The sequence below is a fragment of the Peromyscus leucopus genome, chromosome 3 (assembly GCF_004664715.2).
Source record: "Peromyscus leucopus breed LL Stock chromosome 3, UCI_PerLeu_2.1, whole genome shotgun sequence".
NCBI classification, from domain to species: domain Eukaryota; kingdom Metazoa; phylum Chordata; class Mammalia; order Rodentia; family Cricetidae; genus Peromyscus; species Peromyscus leucopus.
In genome coordinates, this window is record NC_051065.1 from 106,867,071 (window position 1) to 106,886,378 (window position 19,308).

Consider the following 19,308-nt stretch of genomic DNA (forward strand, 5'->3'; position numbering starts at 1 on the left):
TTTGGGGAAAAGGTAGTGAACCAGCTGCCCCAACAACCTGTCCATGTGCCCTGGGTTAGACCCTCAATGGAATCTCTCAGACATGATCTTGACCTTTCCTGCACAGTGGTTCAGGTTACAGGGTCAGGGCCTCTACTGAGAAAAACCAGGAGACCACTGACAGGAGGACCTTCCTCTAAAGAAATCTTAGATATAGAACTCAGCTCTCACCCAGCTACAAAGCAGAGTTCAAAATCTTGACCACAGGTGTACAGTGGGCCCTAAACATGGCAAGAATGCAAATAGCACTAGGTTGGAGTCATACAAACCAGCACCACATCCAGCCCAGCCAGGAAGGAGGCTTCACCTCTTTGGGCATGAGCCACTATGCCTTGCTCAAACCATAGGGTTTTTTATGAGATTCCACAAACAGGGGAAATTTTTAGAAAGGCTACCTGATAAATGAATTCATGTATAAATGATATGAAGATATGACTTCACTGACATCATACACATTACTGAGGAGCCCAGCAAAAACAAGCAGCAGAATGAGACTAAATAATGCACAGAAACAGAACTCCAGCCTGGTTCAATCCTGTTCCTCAACTACATATTCACACCAGGGGCATTCATGAACCACTTTGGAAACCCTTGGACTTGCACACAAAACAATCATAATATATTTGAAGTATGTTGCATTAAACATAAGCAATTGAAGGGTAGGCACGCAGAGGTGAACAGGGTATAACTGGTCTCTACTCCCAGAGAGAGAAGAGGCAGGCAAACAGGAGTAAGAGAAGTTGGGAAGCTGCCAGGGGGACCCAGGGCTACAAGAGTAAAGTGGACACATATAAAAGGGAGATTTATTCTAAAATGTGTCAAACAGAAAAGAGGCTAAGATAGGGAACCTGTCCTTCCAGGAAGGTTCAAAAAGCAGGAACAGGGGTGTGGGATGAGGCTTCTAGACAGAGAATGGCGTGAGGCACAAAAACGGCACATGTCTGAGACAAGTGATAGTTCTGGGCATGTGGGAAAGCATAGAACAAATCAACCATCACTTGGCCACTCTGCCTTGTGCATTTTTGTGAGCAAGAGGAAACATGCCAGCCAATATATGTATCTGTAGCTGACTTGGTCCCTTTTCAGTTGCTATCAGCAAGCCTGAAACTGGATTGCTAATAAAGAATAGAGGTTTATTAGGATCATGTTCTAGAAGCTGGCATGTCCAAGAACATAATAATGAGAAGCTTGTTAGGGCCAGTGCTGTATTGACATAACAGAGCATACTACTTGGGAAATAGAGCAACACTCTAACTTGGGTCTCCTCCACTTCTTACAAAGCCTCTAAAACTATCATGGGGTCCCACTCTCAAGATCTCTTCTAATTACCTCCCAAAGGCTATGACTCCTAACACTATTAACATACATGACCTCAGGGATTAGGTTTGCAACACAACTTTCAGAAGACTCAAGGACAGCAATATCCAAGACAGACATAAAGAAACAAATAGAGGGAAAGAGGGAGCAGGAAGAGGAGAAATAGGAGGAAGACACAACTTGGTGCCTGTTTACATCTCAGAAGGCCCCAATTTGGCACACTCCACAGCATGTCCCTAAAAACACAAGACCCCACTATCACATGTGACCACTCTCTCCAACATAGAGCCCACCAGATAGGCCAGAGGTCTTAAAGATATTCTCTTTGTCCCTAGCAGGGTGACAGCCCAGCAGGATGCTGCTGCTCATGGTGAGTTAACAGGAGGGAAGAGGCAGGAATGAGAACAGGGACCCTCATGGCTGACGTTATCAACATTGTATCCATGAATATGATTTTCCCCAGACTCCCTCCTGGGTGTTTTGGCTGCTTCACCATATGGCAGGAGTTAAAAATACAGCTCTGAGTGTGGGAAATGAAGATGAGATGGGTAAGCACTCTCAGAGTGACTGGCAGGGAATCCTGCCTGCCCTAGCCAGTCCTCAGTCAGGGCACAGGCCAGATCTGAGACATGGGAAGCATCCTCAGCCCTGTGGACACTGGCCTCTTCAGACATACCACCAACATCTCTGGTGACTCTCATATCCTACATCTGGAACACGCCCCTCAAAGGCCATGTGTTAAGAGCTTGACTCCTAAGCCCGTGAGAAAGGTTTTCAAAGGTAAGGCCTAGTGGGAGATCTCTAAGCCATTGAGAATATCCACAAAGGACACTGAGGGACTCTAGTCTCTTCTTCTCTACTTAGCTTGCCAGCTCTCACGGTACATGACACATCTTCCTTTATCATGTGCTATAGCCATGGTGTTCTACCTCACCACAACCCCAAAAGCAATGGGGCCAAGCAACTATGGGCTGAAACCTCAGAAAAACTGTGAGCCACAATAAACCTTCCTCTACTTAAACTGATTATCCCAGGTAATTTGTTAGAGTAACACACCTTTAATTCCAGCACTAGGGAGGCAGGTGGATCCCCGTGAGTTCAAAGCCAGCCTGTCTACACAGTGAGTTCTAGGATAGGCTCCAAAGCTACACAAAGAAAACCTGTCTCAAAAAACAAACAAACAACAAAAAAAAAAAAACCAACAACAAAAAGACACAATGAAAGGGAGGCTGTGCTGGCTAGTTTTATGTCAACTTGACAGAAGGTATAGTCATCAGAGAGGAGGGACCTCAATTAAGGAAATGCCTCCATAAGGGGATACAGACAAGGTGGGCCATTTTCTTAATTAGTGTTTACTGGGGGAGGGCTCAGCCCACTGTGGGTAATGCTAACCCTGGAATGATGGTCTTGGATTCTATAAGAAAGCAGGCTGAGCAATCCCTGAGGAGTAAGACAGTAAGCAGCACCCCTCCGTGGCCTCTCTGCATCAGCTCCTGCATCAGAGCCTGCCCTGTTTGAGCTCCTGTTCTTCTTTCAGTAATGTGGAAGTGTAAGCCAAACAAACTCTTTGCTCCCCAAGTTGCTTTTGATCATGGTGTTTCAACACAGCAACAGTATCCCTAACTAGAACAGGGCCAAGTCCCATGCCCGAGAATCTATGTTGGCCTTCCACCTGGTTGAATGACAAAATGGGCAGAGGTGACCTTCACTTTCAAGAGTATGTCAAAAGGAGTCTCTCATCTCCCTCCTACGCCTTTCAGAACATTCTTTTCCTGAACTGACTCTCCAGAGTCTACCATGCTGGAGAGGCCTCATCTGAACAGTCAGTGGTTCCAGCTGAGCCCAGCTTTCCAAAGCCTTCCACAGGTGCCAGGCATGTGAGTGAAGGCATTTGGTTATCCTCCAGACAAGCCCATCTCCAGGTAAATCCTACAGAGCAACTTTCCTTGATAGTACAGGGAAAAGAGTAGCCTACCCAGGTCTTGCCCAAACCTGAACTCAAAAATCTTCAGATAAAATAAAATGGTGTTTTGGTTTAAGACTAAACTTTAATTTCTTACACAGTAACAAATAGACTATTTAGAGTAAGTGGATGGCTGACTGGTTGCTCACTGAATTATTGACTCTTTATTTGTGAACTATTCATTAAAATCTAATGAGGATCTAGAAAGACCAGTCAGTCAGTAACGTGCCTGCCATGCAAGCATGAGGATCTGCGTTCAGATCCACAGCACCTATTTAAAAAAAAATAGTCAGGGGCAGTACCTGTGCCTGCAATCCCAGGCTGAGCTCCTGGGTCAATGAGAGATACAGTCCATTCTGACCCCAGAAATAAGGTGGAGAAGGGATTGGGGAAGACATGCAATGTTGACCTCTGGCTTGCACACACACACACACACACACACACACACACACACAAATACATACACCTATACACACACACACAGAGGCAGAGAGAGAGAGAGAGAGAGAGAGAGAGAGAGAGAGAGAGAGAGAGAGAGAGAGAGAGAGAGAGAGGGAGAGAGAGAGAGAACACTAGCTGAGGACGGGGCCCCATTATATGAACAGCCAAGACAACTTGTTCTTGTTCCCACAGAGTTTCTGGGCTGGTTCCCTTGTGCCCACAGTTTGTCACAGAGCTGCATCCATGTTTGTCAGCTTCTCCCCCAGGGTCTGAGTTTCCCTGCCAACATCCTTGACCAGTTCCTGCCCCTGTCCTCATTCTCTCTAGGTAAGGATGAAGTCTGTGTTCTGTATCTGGGTCTATGCACTGTCAAAAGCCAGGTATTGATGTTCTTGCCTATTATTCTTGATTTGTTTGTCTCTCCTTTATTTCTGTCAGTTTTTGCTTCATGACTCCTGAGGTTCTGTTACTTAGTGCATGTTTGTTTGTTATGGTTATGTCTTCTTGAGGGACTGACCTTCTTTAGAATTTCCTTATTCACAGTAGCAAACTTTTTCTTAAAATTTATTATTTTTTACTATTAGTGTATTTTTTTGACAGGTTCTCACTGAGTAGCCCTGGCTGGACTGGAGCTTATTTTGTTGACTAGGCTGGCCTCAAACTCACAGAAATCTGCCTCTGTCTCCTGAATGCTGGGATTAAAGATTGTAGCACTCTCCAGCTCCCACCAAGCCCAGGCAGTCCCACAGCCCACTTATAAAGTAAACACACAGACTCTTATATTATTTAAACTGTTTGACCTAATGGCTCAGGCTTTTAGCTATCTAGTTCTTACATCTTAAATTAACCCATTTCTATAAATCTATATACCTTGCCACATGGCTCATGGCTTACCAGTATCTTACATGTTGGTACTCATGGCAGCGGCTGGCAGCGGCTCCTGACTTAACCTTCCTGTTCCCAGAATTCTCTCCTCTCTCCTTGTCCCGCCTTTACTTCCTGCCTGGCTACTGGCCAATCATTGTTTTATTTATTAACCAATCAGAGCAACACATTTAACATACAGAACATCCCACAGCAAAAGATGTTCACCACCATGCCTGGCTGGTGTAGCCATTCTATTTCTCTTTTGGTTACTATTGTCTGGTACAAGTTTTATTAAGCTCTAAAACATTCTTTACAAATGAAGCTCTTAGCTGCTAAACCACCTTTCTACCCCCTTTCATTTCATTTTTGAGTAAGGAAATGTAGCTGTATGATGGTGTGGGCTCTAAGAACACCTTTGCTCGTATTATTTAAGATGGTACTCCCTGCACCCCTGCTGGGTCATCTATTAAACACTGTTGGTTAAAGGCCAAGTACAGTGGCATCTGCTGAGTCCTTAGCCCAGTGACTGGCCTACTGTAGGTGCCAGGGAGGCCAAGGAAGACAGCCTATGGATTCAAAAATCAAACAAAATATCCAAAGACCACCCCCCACATATACACAAAGAAAATCTTTGAGGCCCCACAAAGTTAGAACTGGGTGAAAAGAGGCCTCAGAAAGGCTAACCAGAGATGTAAACATAGCTCTGCTTTGGGGGAGGGGAGTTAGGGAATCCATTTGGTTTTAAGAGCACTAAGTCTCTGACACTTTAAAACATGCAAAGAGTCTGTAACTAAAGGCTAACCAGATGAAGACAGTATGTCTTACAAAGAGTTTGACTCAAACTCTGTTGTATTAAATATGCAGAATGGTAAGCAGTAGATAGAAAACAGTTGCATGCTACAACTCTAATCATCTATTTCTAACCTTGTGACTTAGGTTGCACACAAGCTTCTCAGCCCAGGAAGAACAACAGTGACACAAGTTAGCATGAGTCTCCTGTACATTCGTGTGCACTAAAGATTTGCCACCAGGAGGTAAGTGAAGTTTTGTAGTCTTGTTTTACAATAAACAAATTAGAAGCCGAGTAAGGCAAAAGCACTGGTCTGAGGAAACACAGCCTGTTCATGGTAGAGGGAGAAGCTTGGTGACAGTCTATGTCTATAGTGCTATCCATTTCCTGCACATGAACTCATCCAAGAGCCACCTCAAAGCCTCTGCCAGGCTAAGGAGAGCAAGCAACCCTGCTTGAACTGCACCTCTCAAGAGGTGAGTAAATGAAGCTCCTCTGGTACCAAGAATTGGAAGTAGCTCCAGGGATGTCACCAGCCCCCTCACTCACTATTCCAAAAGCCACTGCAGGCAACAAGGCCCCAAATGGCAACCTCCCATCTGGAAACCTTCTCTTGGATGAGTTGTTCTTTCTCCTCCCCATCTGGGAAGATGAATGTCGTGGGTGGAGAGATAGCAGGGAATCACATGCCTTTATCCAAAACATATGTACCCCTCCCACCCCTCCCAGAACCACCTGGGCCATTCCTGTGTCCTGCGGCACCCACTGTAGCCTGTCTCACTGTCCCTGTCTGCCCAGGAGCCAAAGGTCCTCTCAATGTATAGGTTCATTTAAGGGCTCTTGTCTTCCTCAGATTAAAGCCAAGGTCTCTAATGGATCTGCAGGGCCCTGCTCACTTTGCCCCACTATCTCCTTCCCTCACCCCACCTGTTCACCCTCCCATCACAAGCTATCCCCCTCACACACTGGTCCCTTCCCTGTGCCTCAACCAAATCAGGTACATTCCCTGCTGGAGGCAACCCTGAGAGGAGGGTCCAGTTATCACTGTCCCAGAGAAAAGATAAGGATACTGAGGTTCAGAGAGATTCATTTCACATACCCAGGAGCAGAAAATAGTAGAGCTCAAGGCTGGGTCCTCTCTGGCATTTGTCCCTGAGTTTTCCACACAGAACATTGAGAGGACTCAGCAGCCAAGCTGGTTCCAGGATACCCTCAAGGAAGTCTCATTTTCCACCCTTAGCAAACAACGCTCCCTGCAGTCAGATATGGATTGCCCAGTCATGAGACAAGAATTCTCTATAGGTGCCACATACACAGAGGTGTAATACACAGACAGTCAAGACATCCAATCCACTAATGTGCCTCCAACAAGGAGGCTTGGGACAAGGCCTGAAGAGGGTGTAGATTCCATACCCCCTATATAACCACATGTCCCCACATACCCTATGTGAATGAAACATGAAAATGCATGGGCTGCTTCACCAACAGCTTTCCAAAAGGTTAACAAACACACATAGGTGGAAAAGAAATTGAAAGTGACTCAAAGAGTAGTGTCCAGTATTGGCTGAGCAACTGGAGAACTCTTCCCACGTCTATGCACACATGCTTCCCACATCAGTCTTGCCAGTTGGGCACTGCCATTGAGGTTGTTTTGTCATGAAGGGTAGGGGCTCCTGGAAGCAAAATTATTTCTGCAAGGTGACCCAAGTAATACTAAGACACCAAATCTGATGCTCAAAATTTAAAGTGACTGCTCTCTCTGGGTGGATAACAAAGCTGGAGTTAATACTAGCTCCTTAAGCCAAAAGTCTGGGTGGTTGAACTGTACCACACCTTGAAGGGCCTCAGATGTTTCACACTGTAACGACTACACCTATGAGCAGCTCCAAAGCCACATAGTGCAGTGAAGCATACTGTGGGCAGACAGACTGGGGTGCAGATCCTGCCTCTGTCACTGGGTGATGGTGGAGAAACGGCTAAAAAGTCTGAGATTCCCTATCTACAAAATGAAATCAGTTTGAAGAGTGATTGCCTAGCTTGTACAGAGCCATGAGTTTGACCCACAGAACTGTACACCTGTAATCTCAGCACTCAGGATATGAAGGTAAGACAATCAGAAGTTCAAGGTCATCCTTGACTACATTGAGAGTTCAAAGCCAGCCTAGGATACATAAGACCCTGTTGCAATAAACAAACAAACAAATAAATAAATAAAAATAAATAGAAAAATGAAAAGAAAAAGAAAAAGCAAGCAAGCAAGCACCCAATATACAGTACCTAAAGGGCTTAGTTAATGTTATAGTTTTGTTGTAATTTGGTGCATGCTAAGGTCAGGAGCCAAACAAGACTTTCTGTCCTGTTTCTTTTTCTTTTTCTTTTTAAGAGTTGATTTTAAAAAAAGATATGCCAGGGGTGGTGGTATGCATCTTTAGTCCCAGCACTTGGGAGGCAGAGGCAAAACTCTCTGTGAGTTCGAGGCCAGCCTGGTCTATAAAGTGAGTGCCAGGACTGCCAGGGCTGTTACACGAAGAAACCCTGTTTCAAACAACACAACAAAAAGTTGTTTATTTTATCTTATGTGCTTGAGTGTTTTGCCTGCACTGATGCATGTGTATACATACATGCCTGACGCCCTTAGAGGTCAGACAAGGGTGTCAGATTCCCTGGAACTGGAGTTGCAGATGTTTGTGAATCACCATGTATGTGTTGGGAGCTGAACCCAAGTCCTCTGCACGAGTAACAAGTGCTCTTAACTGTAAAAAAAAAAAAAAAAAAAAAAAACTCTACAACCCTCTGGGAAGAAAGACAAACATTTCAAAACCAGAACATAGACATAACCTGGAAAGGGTTCACCCAGTTTTGCTCCCTAGGCCCTGCCAGTCTGACATCTGGGTCCTGAGCAAGGTAACTTTGTCAGACTCATCTGTGTCTGTCTGGCCTCTTCTGCCAAGCTGTCCCCATTCATTGACATACCACAGCCACTCAGGGCACCTGTCACCCCCAAACACTCTATGAATACAAGTGTGGTAAGTGTTCTGTCTCATCTACTTGACAATCTCTTCCTCCTCTTCCTCCTCTCTTGCTCCTAAGGCCCTAGCTTGAGTGACACCTCCTGCAGGAAGCCTGTAAGCCCAAAGGCGACCGACCACTTCCTTCACATACTCTGGCCCCATTCCCTAATCCAAGCTCTATCCCTGTTCATGTTTCCAAAAGGAGGAAGTAAGGAAGCTGCCCTAACAGAGGACAAGAATCCCGCCTACCTGTGTGGCCCAGGAACATGGTGAATAGAGGAAGTGGCAATCACATGTCTGTTTTACTGAGCCCCATCCCTGGGACACAGTAGGCACTCCATAAATGTTCACTCCCCATCCATGTGCTTCTAAGTACCCTCAAGGGTACAGAGGTATGCAATAAAGCAAATATTGAAAAACTTTAATTGCAGAACCTGGAGGGAAGGAAGGAGAAGTGGTGTTCTGCTCTGCATGATTCTTTCTACTTTTCTATGTTTGAAAATGCTGGGTCTAAACAATCCTCAAAAGCAATTTCAATGCCCTAGTTAACCCTGCTCCAAAGCTACCATCTACTGAGTCCCCAGTGGCAGATACCACAGGCAGTTCATATGTCTGATCTCCTTCTATAGATATGGTTACTCTCATTTGTCCTGAGACTGACTTAGAGAGGCTGGGACTGACAAAGTCTGAGCCACTAAAAAATATATACAGCAGGGGCTAGATCTTCTAATCCACTGCTAAGGAGGGCTAACTATCCAGGGACTAGTCATGAGAAACCCTTAAAAGTCCTCAGAGAAAGCCTAAGGTAGCTAGGGTCACAGGGGGCATTGCAACATCAAGACTGCCATGCTTTATTGATGAAAACAGAGGTCTTTTCCATACGTAGTACTGGACAGTGCACTCTACATAATCCTAAGTGATCAGCTCCACAGAGAAGATCTGCTACACAGGAATTCCATCTGTGTCACTCAGTCACACTTAGCCCACAGTTGGGGAGCTATGGGCTGCAGCCTGACCTGTGTCTGTCTATACTGGGTCAGGGTCAGCAAGCAGGAGACCCACTGAACTCAGATGGTCTCATGACCGCATCAGTAGCTCTTACTCCATTTCAGATAGGTCAGTTTCACCTTTTTGGATTCTAGTTCTTGCCAAACTCTCAGTTTGTCTATGTTTGTTTCTCTGGTGGCTCAGTGGTAATTATTCCAGTTGACACCCTGAGAAGCACAACACAATGTACTTCCCAAGTTAAGCCAAGTATTGCTCTTCCATAAAAAAATAGCACAAACAACCCAATCAGCTGTCAAAACAACATCATAGACAAAAGAACTGACAAATAGCCATCCTGATGACAAAACATAAGGATGTCCTGAAATGCCTGACTCCTGTGGCCAAGTGCTTACACTTCCCCCTCCATGGCAAAGCCCTGGGGTTTGAGCTTTCTGCAGGCACAGTTGCCTGTATCCAGGACGAACACTCACGTCGAAAACACCAACAGCCCCTGACTGAGTTTCACACACTGCACTGCTCACTGTTTTCCTCAGCTCCCGCTAGATAAAGAAGCATTCCCTGATTTATTTTCTAGGTTGTAAAATAATAATTTGCTTAGCTTGTCAGACGGCTGGGAGAGAGCTTCAGAGAAACACTCCCTCATCTTTCTGCGGACTCTACCATCTGCTGGAAAAATAAGAATGGCTCACCCTGCTCCCTTACAGTTTAATACATTTTGTCCAACTAGGACAAGTGTCCCAAAGTGTGGTGCAGTTTGTTCCTGACAGAGGGATATCTTCCCAGCACTGGATACAGGCTTTATCTCAGCTGGGAGAACAAGAATATTATTTAATGGAAACATAAGCACAGTGTTTCCTGTCACCAGTTTCTTAGCCCTAGTCACAGAAGAGGAGAAAAGGCCCTCCCAGCCTCTCCCAGGCTCCGTCGTTGCTCAGAGAGAAAAAGGAATCTGCACATAAGAGCACTCTGCTCCCTGGCTCCTGCAACCCAGTTTTGGTACTTCCAAGCCACTTTGAGGAATAACACAACTCAAAGTCTCCTTGCCAGGACCATCCTAAGTAGGGCTTTCTGTGTCATCTGCCTGCTGCCAATTAGGACAATCCAGTTTTGTCTTGCCACCCCCTCTTCCACGGCCACCCTTGAGCATGCCCCTGAAATGAAGCACCATCATCATGGTTAATGTCACCACAAGCCCAGGGAGAGCACTTTGTTTGGTAAGTCAACAGACACTGAATGCCACTGAAAACCTCCCCCAGAGTGAGTCACCAATTCAGAGCTTCAGAAAAAAACGTCCTCTCAGAGTGATGTGTGATGTGACAGCCCTTGAGGGCTGGAGCAGATGAGAAGGCGGAAGAGGCAGCTCCACTGGGCCTCTCCCCAGCCACTTAAGGCTGATGTTTACTTCTTCTGCCAAGAAACTTCAGAGGATCAAAGGCTAAAAGGGGGTCACCTTCTTCCATCCTTGCCCCTTTGTACAACCACCACCAAAAGCGCTGCCTTGGTGACGAGATTCCATTGGACAGAAGGGATCCACACATGCTGGGCTCCCTCAAGCATGGGCCAGGAGCCAAAAAGAATCCTGAGAGGTGGTCTGACCATTCCACAGTGTGAAAGGCAGGCAGTAGGTGAGCAAGATCAGGACCCAGGCGACAGTGTGCAATCCAACACTAGCTCACAAGATGGCAGAGCTTAAACAGGGCATGTCATCACTTGGAGTCTAGTCTCACATCTGTACAATGAGAGCAGCAACTGTCTCTGTCTGATAGGAATGATGATGCATGAGGTGTGAGCACACAGCAAAACCTTCGGGAATATCGTCATGCTCTCCTAAACTTGATTCAATATATTCATCAGTACCTGCTACAGGATGGTTCCAATCACCCTTCTTCTCCCAGGCCTTACCCATTCAAACAATATACTCTGAGCACCCATTAGGTACCCAAACTCTAGTGAGGGGATTGTGGTTCTAGAAATGGATCATTAGAATGTAGCTGACTGAACACTGCATATGAGTGCTGATATCAGGGGAAAATCAACATCAATAACAACAGAAACAACTCCCGGGCTAGCAAAGGCACCATGAATGACTGGATTTCTTCCCTGTTTTAATCTTCTCCCCCAATGCTGGGAATCAATGATGACCTTTGGCCTAGCGGTCAAGAAATGCAAGAAAACCCTCTGAGAAGGAGCTTAAGGGTTTCTGGGATTGAAAGCTTCTAGAACGTCCAGGCATCTTGTGCCTGGTGAGGTGATTATCAAGCTCACTCTTGTCTCGGGGCAAGCAATGGACCACTGAAGCTCATCTATGTAGCGAGCAGGAAGCTCCTAATGAATGCTGCAGTGGCTCCCAGCTACTTAGGAAATGCTCAGCCAGCACGCTTGTCAGCCCCTCTCTTACACTCTATGCAGACAGGAAAGCCTGGGAATGGCATCATCAATGCCCAAAGGCAGGGAGTAGTAGAGCCCAGTCCCCCAGCTCCATTCCCCCCAAACTGTGGTCTTGTACTTCTCTGTTACCTCTGGAAACACAGGCTCAATAACAGTTGTCAATTTCAGCAACCCTTCCCCACAGTTCCATATTCCCCATGGCACATCTCCTGCACCTAGCCTTTGAGTTCCCACCTCCTGCCTGGGCTCATGGGATCCAAAGAAATGAGAAATTGACAGATATGGAAGAATCTAGCGTGCATGAAGTACCTACAGGGTGCTGGTTTCCTTTCTCGCTGTTACCTTTGGGAAAAACAGGAGGCAGTTAGACTGATTCCTGCTTTGTATGCATTTAAGAAAAGCTGAGATGAGGAAAGGGGGTGTGACCTGTCCCACAGTCACCAGCTGGGATGTGCAGAGCTGGGCCTTAGTCCCAAGTCCATCTACTCACATTATTTTCTTTATGTGGCATTATTTAATCTCTTCTTTTCTGTGGTTCTTCCTGTATCTCCAAATATTATCTCTGGTGGTTCTACATACAACAGGTACTTAATAAAAGCTCTCGGGGGGGCATTAGTCATCACATACTCTTTCACATTAATCACTTTATTCACATAACCCCTGACACAACTAATCTATGTTTGGAAAAGCAGCCCCTAGTGTCCCAGAGTCCTAAGCACACAACAGTTAAATACCATACCACAGAACTAGAGGATATGAGGTATCTCCTGCCAGAACAGGAAGGAATTGGCATTCCTCTTTCCAAAAGGCCAGGAAATGAGTTCCAGGCAGGAAAGCAGGGCTAGTGTGCTCTGTCTTGAAGGGGGGGCTCCTGTTCCTTTTCCTATCCCCATTCCTCACAGACACTCACTCATTATCATGGGGTCTACATGCCAGCAACATACAATGTCTCAGAGCTTGTGAGAGAAGTAGATTCTCCGGCCTGCCCAAGACCTGCTGGGTCAGAATCCACAATCAGCAAAGAAGTCCAGGCTCCTAGTATGCATGTTGAAGTTCGCCAGCTGCCTTGGACCTACAACACAGAGCAAGAACTGTGCTGCCACTTGCTTTCCTTAAAAGTGGCACTATACTTTTTGAGGTGACACAGGCTTCGTCTGTGCCTCCAGTAGGGGAAACACCAGATGGTCTCAAAGCTGGAAGCTTCTGAACTAAAATCTCAGCATTTGCACCCCCTGACCTCCTCAGCCAAGACCACTGTCTGGATGGACAATGGAGATTCCCCAAGGCAGGGGAAGAAACCTCTGTCGCTCTGAGTTCTCCTGTCCACGTGCTCCACTTGGTCAGCAGGGGTGACTTTGAAGGGAAAGAAGGACTATATCTCCAGGGATAGTGTTGTGAGGCATCAGTCGGCCAACGTGTGTCACTCTTCCCTATCAAAACAGGAACGTGTGTCCCTACCCTGATGCCACCTCCCCAAGCTGTGAGGGACTTCCTTTCGGCAGCCCAGACTTTCCTCTCCATCCTTGCAGCCAGCATGAGCTGACCCACAGCCTCTGTGAAAGGGACTAATGAAAAGCCTCAGAGCTAACTAAGCTCTCCCGCTCCGTGCTCTGGAGTGGCAGGAGGGGCTCTGGGTCAGTGACACCCGTTAGGAGCTGGTCACAAATCCCCCCTACCTCGCAGAAGAACTGAAAGAAAGGGTGAGTATAACACCTCAGCCTGCCCCCTAAAGAGCCACAGAATTCAGCCATACTCTGGCTCTTCAGACCCCACTCACCCCAACCCAACTCTCCTTTTTCAAAGAGTGGACCAACCCTTCCATAAATGCCTACAACTAGTGCTCCAAGCAGGCTGTAGCGGGCTTTCTGTCCCATGTCCATGGCAGGATGCAGCCCGACCTGGGGTGGAGGAAACGGATCTCCAGGGTCTGGATTCCCACTCCAGGGAATCAGACCCCCTATCTGGAGTCAGCCTAGCTCCCTCCTCCAGCATTGCATGCCCAAAGCCTTTCAGGTCGCTTGTTCTAGAGCTACTGACCACATCGCACACTTTTTCTAGCCGACCCCTGACAGTCCCAAAGGCTGCTGCAGAAGGGGTAGGCAGAGAGCTGGCCGCAAACGCGGCAACTCCACCCCAGCGTCACCTAAGTCCCTAGCCTGGAGCCCGAGCCCCGCCCAGGTGGGCACCGAAGACTGCCAGCAGGGCTTCGGGCACCAGCACCCAGAGGCGGCGAAGCTGCTGCAAGGCTGGAGCTCCCGGGACGCCAGGGGCCAGGGTGGCGGGGCTGTGCCTCCTCGGCGTCTCCCTAATCCTCGGTCCGAAATAGCCAGGGTAATCTCGGGTCGAGGCGGGGGGAATTAGCGTCTTGGGGAGGGGAGGAGGATGAGGCCCCGAGGCTGGACGGCGCAGGGTCGGTCGGTGTGAAGAGCACTAAGCAAGAGTGGCCCAGGCGGCCCCGGGCGGGTGCTGCACGCGACAGCCGCGCGGCGAGGCCAGGCCGGATGGCGGCTCCGGGAGGTCCCGGGTGCGCCGGGCTCCGACCGAGGGACTCACTCCACGGCCCCCTGAGAAGTTCGCGCGCCCCCGGCACGCCCGCTCGGCCGCTCGGCACTTACTTGTCGCGGCGGCTGCCGAGCTCGGGGATGGCGCCGAGCGGCGAAGGGCCGGGGTCCGGGCGCCGAGCGCACGCGGCCAGGTGTCGCCGGTGCCGTTCCAGCAGGCCGGCGTTCTCGCGGCTCAGCCGCGCCACTTGGCGCTCCAGCTCCTCGATGCGCCGCCGCCGTTGCGCCAGCAGCTCCTGCTGCGCCGCGACGATCCGGGTCAGCTCCTGCAGGTACTCGGCCGCCGTGCCCGGGGGCTCGGCGGCGCTCGCCATGGTCCCCGCGGCGGATGGCCGCGCCTCAGGCGAGCGGGCAGCGGGGCGGCGGCAGCGGCGCAGCCATGGCTGCGCGGCGGGGACGGAGGCGCGGCGCGGCAGCGGGGCTCGGCCCGGGGGGCGCGGCGGCGCGGGGCTGGCGCGGCTCCGCCTCGGCTCCCGCCTCCGCCGGCGGACGCCCTGTGCCTCGGCGCCTCCCGCTCCCCCGCGCCGCCGCCGCCGCCCCGCTGCCCGCTGCCCCACCGACGCGCAGTGGCCGGCAGGGCGCGGAGCTGCGGCCGCCGCGGGCAGGCGAGGAGTTTGCAAAGTGCCGGCTGCGACGCGAGGGGGAGCGGGAGCCTTGAGATCGTAGAGGGAGGAGGCGCCTGGGAGGGAGGGCGCCGCCTGCCGGACCCGCCTCTCCACCCCGCGCGCCCTGCTCTTCAGCGCCTCAGCAACTCAGCGCCACGGCTCCGGAGCCCCTCATCCTCGTCCCAGCCCCGCCCCCTAAGCCCCTCAGTCCCGCCCCTTCATCCTCTTGTCCCTCAGCCCAATTTCCTCAGCGCGGTCCCTTAGCCTCGGCACCGCCTCTTCGGCCCCTCAGCTCCGTCCAGTAAATCCCTCAGCCCCGCCCCTCAGCCCTTCAGCCACGCCCCCCATGCCCTTTAGCCCCGCCCGCTCGGCGCCTCAGCCTCTCACTCTCAGTCCACACTTTCTCAGCCCTTTGCCCTTAAGCCCCGCCCCCTAAGCATCTCAGCTCCGCCCCCTCAGCGCTGGGTACCTCCCCTCCTTCATTAGGCTCCTTAGTCTCAGCATCTAAGCTGGAGTCCGTCTAAGGCGCTGAGCACCACCCCGTCGGGGCTCAGCCACGCCCCCTCGGCGCCTCAACCCTTCACCCTAAGCAGGCTCCTTCATCAGCTCTCCTCCCTCAGTACCTCCCCCTTATGGCCTCGGCCCCTCCTCTCTGCCCCTCAGCTTCCCCCACCCTTAGTCCTTCCTCCCCAGTACTTCAGCTCCTCCTCTTAGCCTCGACCTTTTCCTCAGTTCCTAGGTCAGACGTCCTTCCTCTGGCCTCAGTTTTTTAGCCCCAGGTACCTTAGCATTTTCAGCCCCGCCCCTCAGCCAGTCAGGCCGGTCTCTTTTCCGGAGCTCCTCAAACCTGTGGCTTTGAGTGTGCTTGAGCACCTTGGCCCCAAGCTCCTTACCACTCTAGCTCCTCCATTCCGGTCGCTCCGTCCCCATTATCCAACCCCAGGATCTTCAACCTGTGACCCTCAGCCCATCAGCCTGGAGACCCCCAACCCAGCACTTCCTGTCGACTCTTGCCAGCCCCTCTGATGTATAAAGGTTAAAAAGAAAAAAAAATGAAGAAAACTATCTTCATGCTACTGGCCCATGATTTTAGGTCGTGTGAACAGAAAAACAAGTAACTCATGAGACGTTTGGCCTATTTTAAGGCCTAAGTCTGCTACAACACAAGGTTTGTTTTGTAGCAGCAGACACTAGTCTCACAAACTGCCCCTTCCTTGTGCAGTCAGAAGGTAGCCAGAAGCCTGGGGGTATGGCTCAGCAGTTAAGAGCATTGACTACCTTTCTAGAGGACCCCGGTTCAATTCCCAGCAGCTCACAACTGTCTGTAACTCCACTTCCAGGGAATCTGACACCCTTACAAACGTGCAGGCAAAAACACTAATGCACATAATAAAAATAAAATAAAAAGGTAGCCAGAAAGCACGGCAATTTACCTTGCCTCTGAGTCTCAGTTTCCTCGGGCGTACTACTATTCTTGATTGTTGGAGTCTTCATAATTTTCTTATCCCAGATTTCTCTGGACTAAATTTACTTATGTTTTGTCTTCTTGTTTTTTAAGGGTTGTTGCCATTGTTTCTTGTTTTCTAGCAAATGCTTTTAAGGCTATTAATTTGCCTCTGGGTAAAGCCTTAACTACATCTCCAAAGTTTCTAAAACTTATTATCTGCATTTTGAGGGCATTGCTTTTGTCAAGGCTGACATTACACTGGCATACATAACCCTGGCTTCACTAACTCACGCTTGCTGCTATCCCTGTAAACCCTCCTTGGGAATTCCCTGGGCATGCCTACAGAGAGGGAGAGAATGGTAGCAGGGCTCTCCCTGGGGTCCTCAAAATCACCAAGGACTTTTCTCTCAGCATGACTGGAAATGAAAGCTTTAATGTTGTCCCTTGTTACTAGGCTATTTGAATTGCTCCAAAAAATTCCATGTTACCTTTATAAATCTTGTAATTGTCTTATGAAAAGTAATATCATGCTATATCCCATGTGTATATCTAAAGTGTTTAATGTTTTGATTTTTACATTTAAAATACGCTAATACTTTCGCAATTATGTTCTGATCTATCAAGAGTGTCTCCAAAAGATGGCCCAGGCTTCACTCCATCTTAAGGGAGATCTGACCTTGGAGTCATGCTTGTATCTCTGCCAATGTTTGGGAGTGAAGAGATTTCAAACTCTAAATCCTGGCACAGATCAGAGAGGAACCATGGAGGAAGGAACAGTGCCCCTGTGCCCAGTGCCCACATGGCTTCCCCACGTCTGTATGCCCCGACAACAGTTCTTTCTGGAGCTGACCTCACACTTCTATCTCCACACTACCTGCGTGCTCTCTGAGACTTATCCTGCTATACTTCAGACGTAACACAGACTGACAAATCAGAAGCCTTCAAGGCATGGTCAGAGAGGAAGTTGTCAACTGCTTCAGGGGTCTTAAGGGGGGCAGCTGGCCACACACCAATTCTCTGTGGCATCCTGACCTTCCCTAGGTCCCCTGCACCAAGGCAAGAAGTACACAGGGAGGTGACAGAAGAGCCTGACATCTTGGGGGGGGGGGCACATATTCCATTATCCTAGCTCACACAGGAGCAAACTGCCAGGAACAAAGTCTGCCCTACCATGGAGGGGATGCCTCTTCGTCAAAGGGCATCAGCCAGCCATTCACCTAGCAAATGTTCCTTGGTATCAACTCTGGCTAGAATCAGGGGGTGCAGAGCAGGACACACATGGCCCCTGCTTTCTTAGTGTTTTCTAGAGGAGACAGAGTGAGTGAGTATCAAGCAGCATGTAAGGGGGAGGTCACATGGGGCCTGTCCTCAGAAGAGCCTTGGGTGGCTTGGTGTTCCACTGTTGCTGTCTAGATATCTTAATTTCTTATCAAGGGCACATAATTTTCATTATGGACTGGACTCCCAAATCACGAGACCATCTTGGAGGAGAGTAATGACATTCTAGTGAGCATTTAATAGCCAAACAAAACCTCCCACTAGCCAAACACTCAATGGCCAAACCAAAAGCCCACCTCTGCTGTGCAAATGTTCCCATTATGGCTGACTTGAAGCTATGGGTTGAGCTCAGGGACTATAGGTACATCTGGGACAAGGGCACAGGTAACACCCACAGCAAGCATGAACCAGCTTAAGCACACCCAGCCACTGTAGTGCAGGAGACATGCAGGGTGTTCTGACAGCACGGTACTATCATGAGATTCAACACGAACCTGGTCCTAACGACATCATGTGAGCAGAGAGCTTCCCTTTGGGACCAAGGAAGCCTGAACCAAGATTGGAGCTGTAAAGATCTCCACTCCAACTCCTGATCTGCTCCAGGCTGGACACGTCCCACCAGCGCCTCTCAGATCAAGAGACCTGAAACATTTCTACACCCTGCTGCATGCAGGCTCTTGCTAGGCAAGATGGCTAAGCGCAACTCACTGGCTACCCTGTCTGTTGCCACATCCTTTAATCTCTCTGGCTTTGATCCTCACTGCTGGACAGCAAATTGCTGAGTTCACAGACCTGCTTCTAGAGTCTAGACTCAGCTACCAGCTATCTCTGTGAGTTCCCCCAATGCCATGGCCCTTGACCTAGACACATAGATGAACAGAACAGCAGGTCAGATAAGTGAGGATAAAGCAGAGGGGTTTTATTATGAAGAACCAATAAAATAGAGCTGTCTAATCAGATACTGTCCCTTGCTTAAATTCCACAGTGCACAAGGAAAGGAGTCTTCAGTGTCCTACGAGCATGCTGTACTGGCTGCTGCGGCTGCCCAGTGGTGGATCGCACTTTAGGACAAAGCCCTTGCCATGATACATGCTGGTAGTTGATGGCTCAAAAGTCAGATTCCCTTGGGAAATGGCCCTATGATGATAGGCCTAACTTGGAATCTTTTGGCATGTTTCTATCTCCCCTTCCTAGGTGACTTTCATCCCAGAACTGGTTCATACAGAGTTCCACAGTCAGGCCCTCTTGCCTCCATATGGGCCATGCTGTGGGATCATGCCAGCTTCAGTGCTTCCAGGAGGATCACCAGAGACCTCTGCAGGGGCTGCACCAGCTCAGCCCAATCAGCACAAGAGCACTCCTAGAAGAGCCAGCTCTGCCTCTGGAGTCACCAGAGGCATCCATCTTCACCGAGTCTCCCTTCTTTATCGTCACACCTTCACTTGTTCTTGTTAAGATTTATAGGATGTGAATTCCACACTATGATTCCAGCTAAGGTCCTCCTGCTTTGAACACAGATTCTAAAATATGAGACACTGATAACTTCATTTTTCAGTGTTATAATTGAGCAAATTAAAGGCCAAGTAGCGTATA

The 19,308-nt window shown here is 49.1% G+C and overlaps 1 protein-coding gene across 4 annotated transcripts in view; it reads right to left on the bottom strand.

Moving 5' to 3' along the window:
- Iqsec1 (IQ motif and Sec7 domain ArfGEF 1) overlaps positions 1 to 14,760 on the bottom strand; it is a 341,513-nt gene extending 326,753 nt beyond the window's left edge. For 3 of the 4 annotated variants that reach the window (XM_037203913.1, XM_028854687.2, XM_028854696.2), the window contains exon 1: positions 14,440 to 14,758. In XM_037203913.1, coding sequence (XP_037059808.1) covers positions 14,440 to 14,699 — 260 coding nt within the window. In that variant the 5' untranslated portion in view covers positions 14,700 to 14,758. Of the gene's footprint in view, positions 1 to 14,439 lie in introns of all 4 variants that reach the window. The other variant, XM_028854639.2, reaches the window with a different exon arrangement.
- Between the last annotated feature and the right edge of the window lie 4,548 nt (positions 14,761 to 19,308).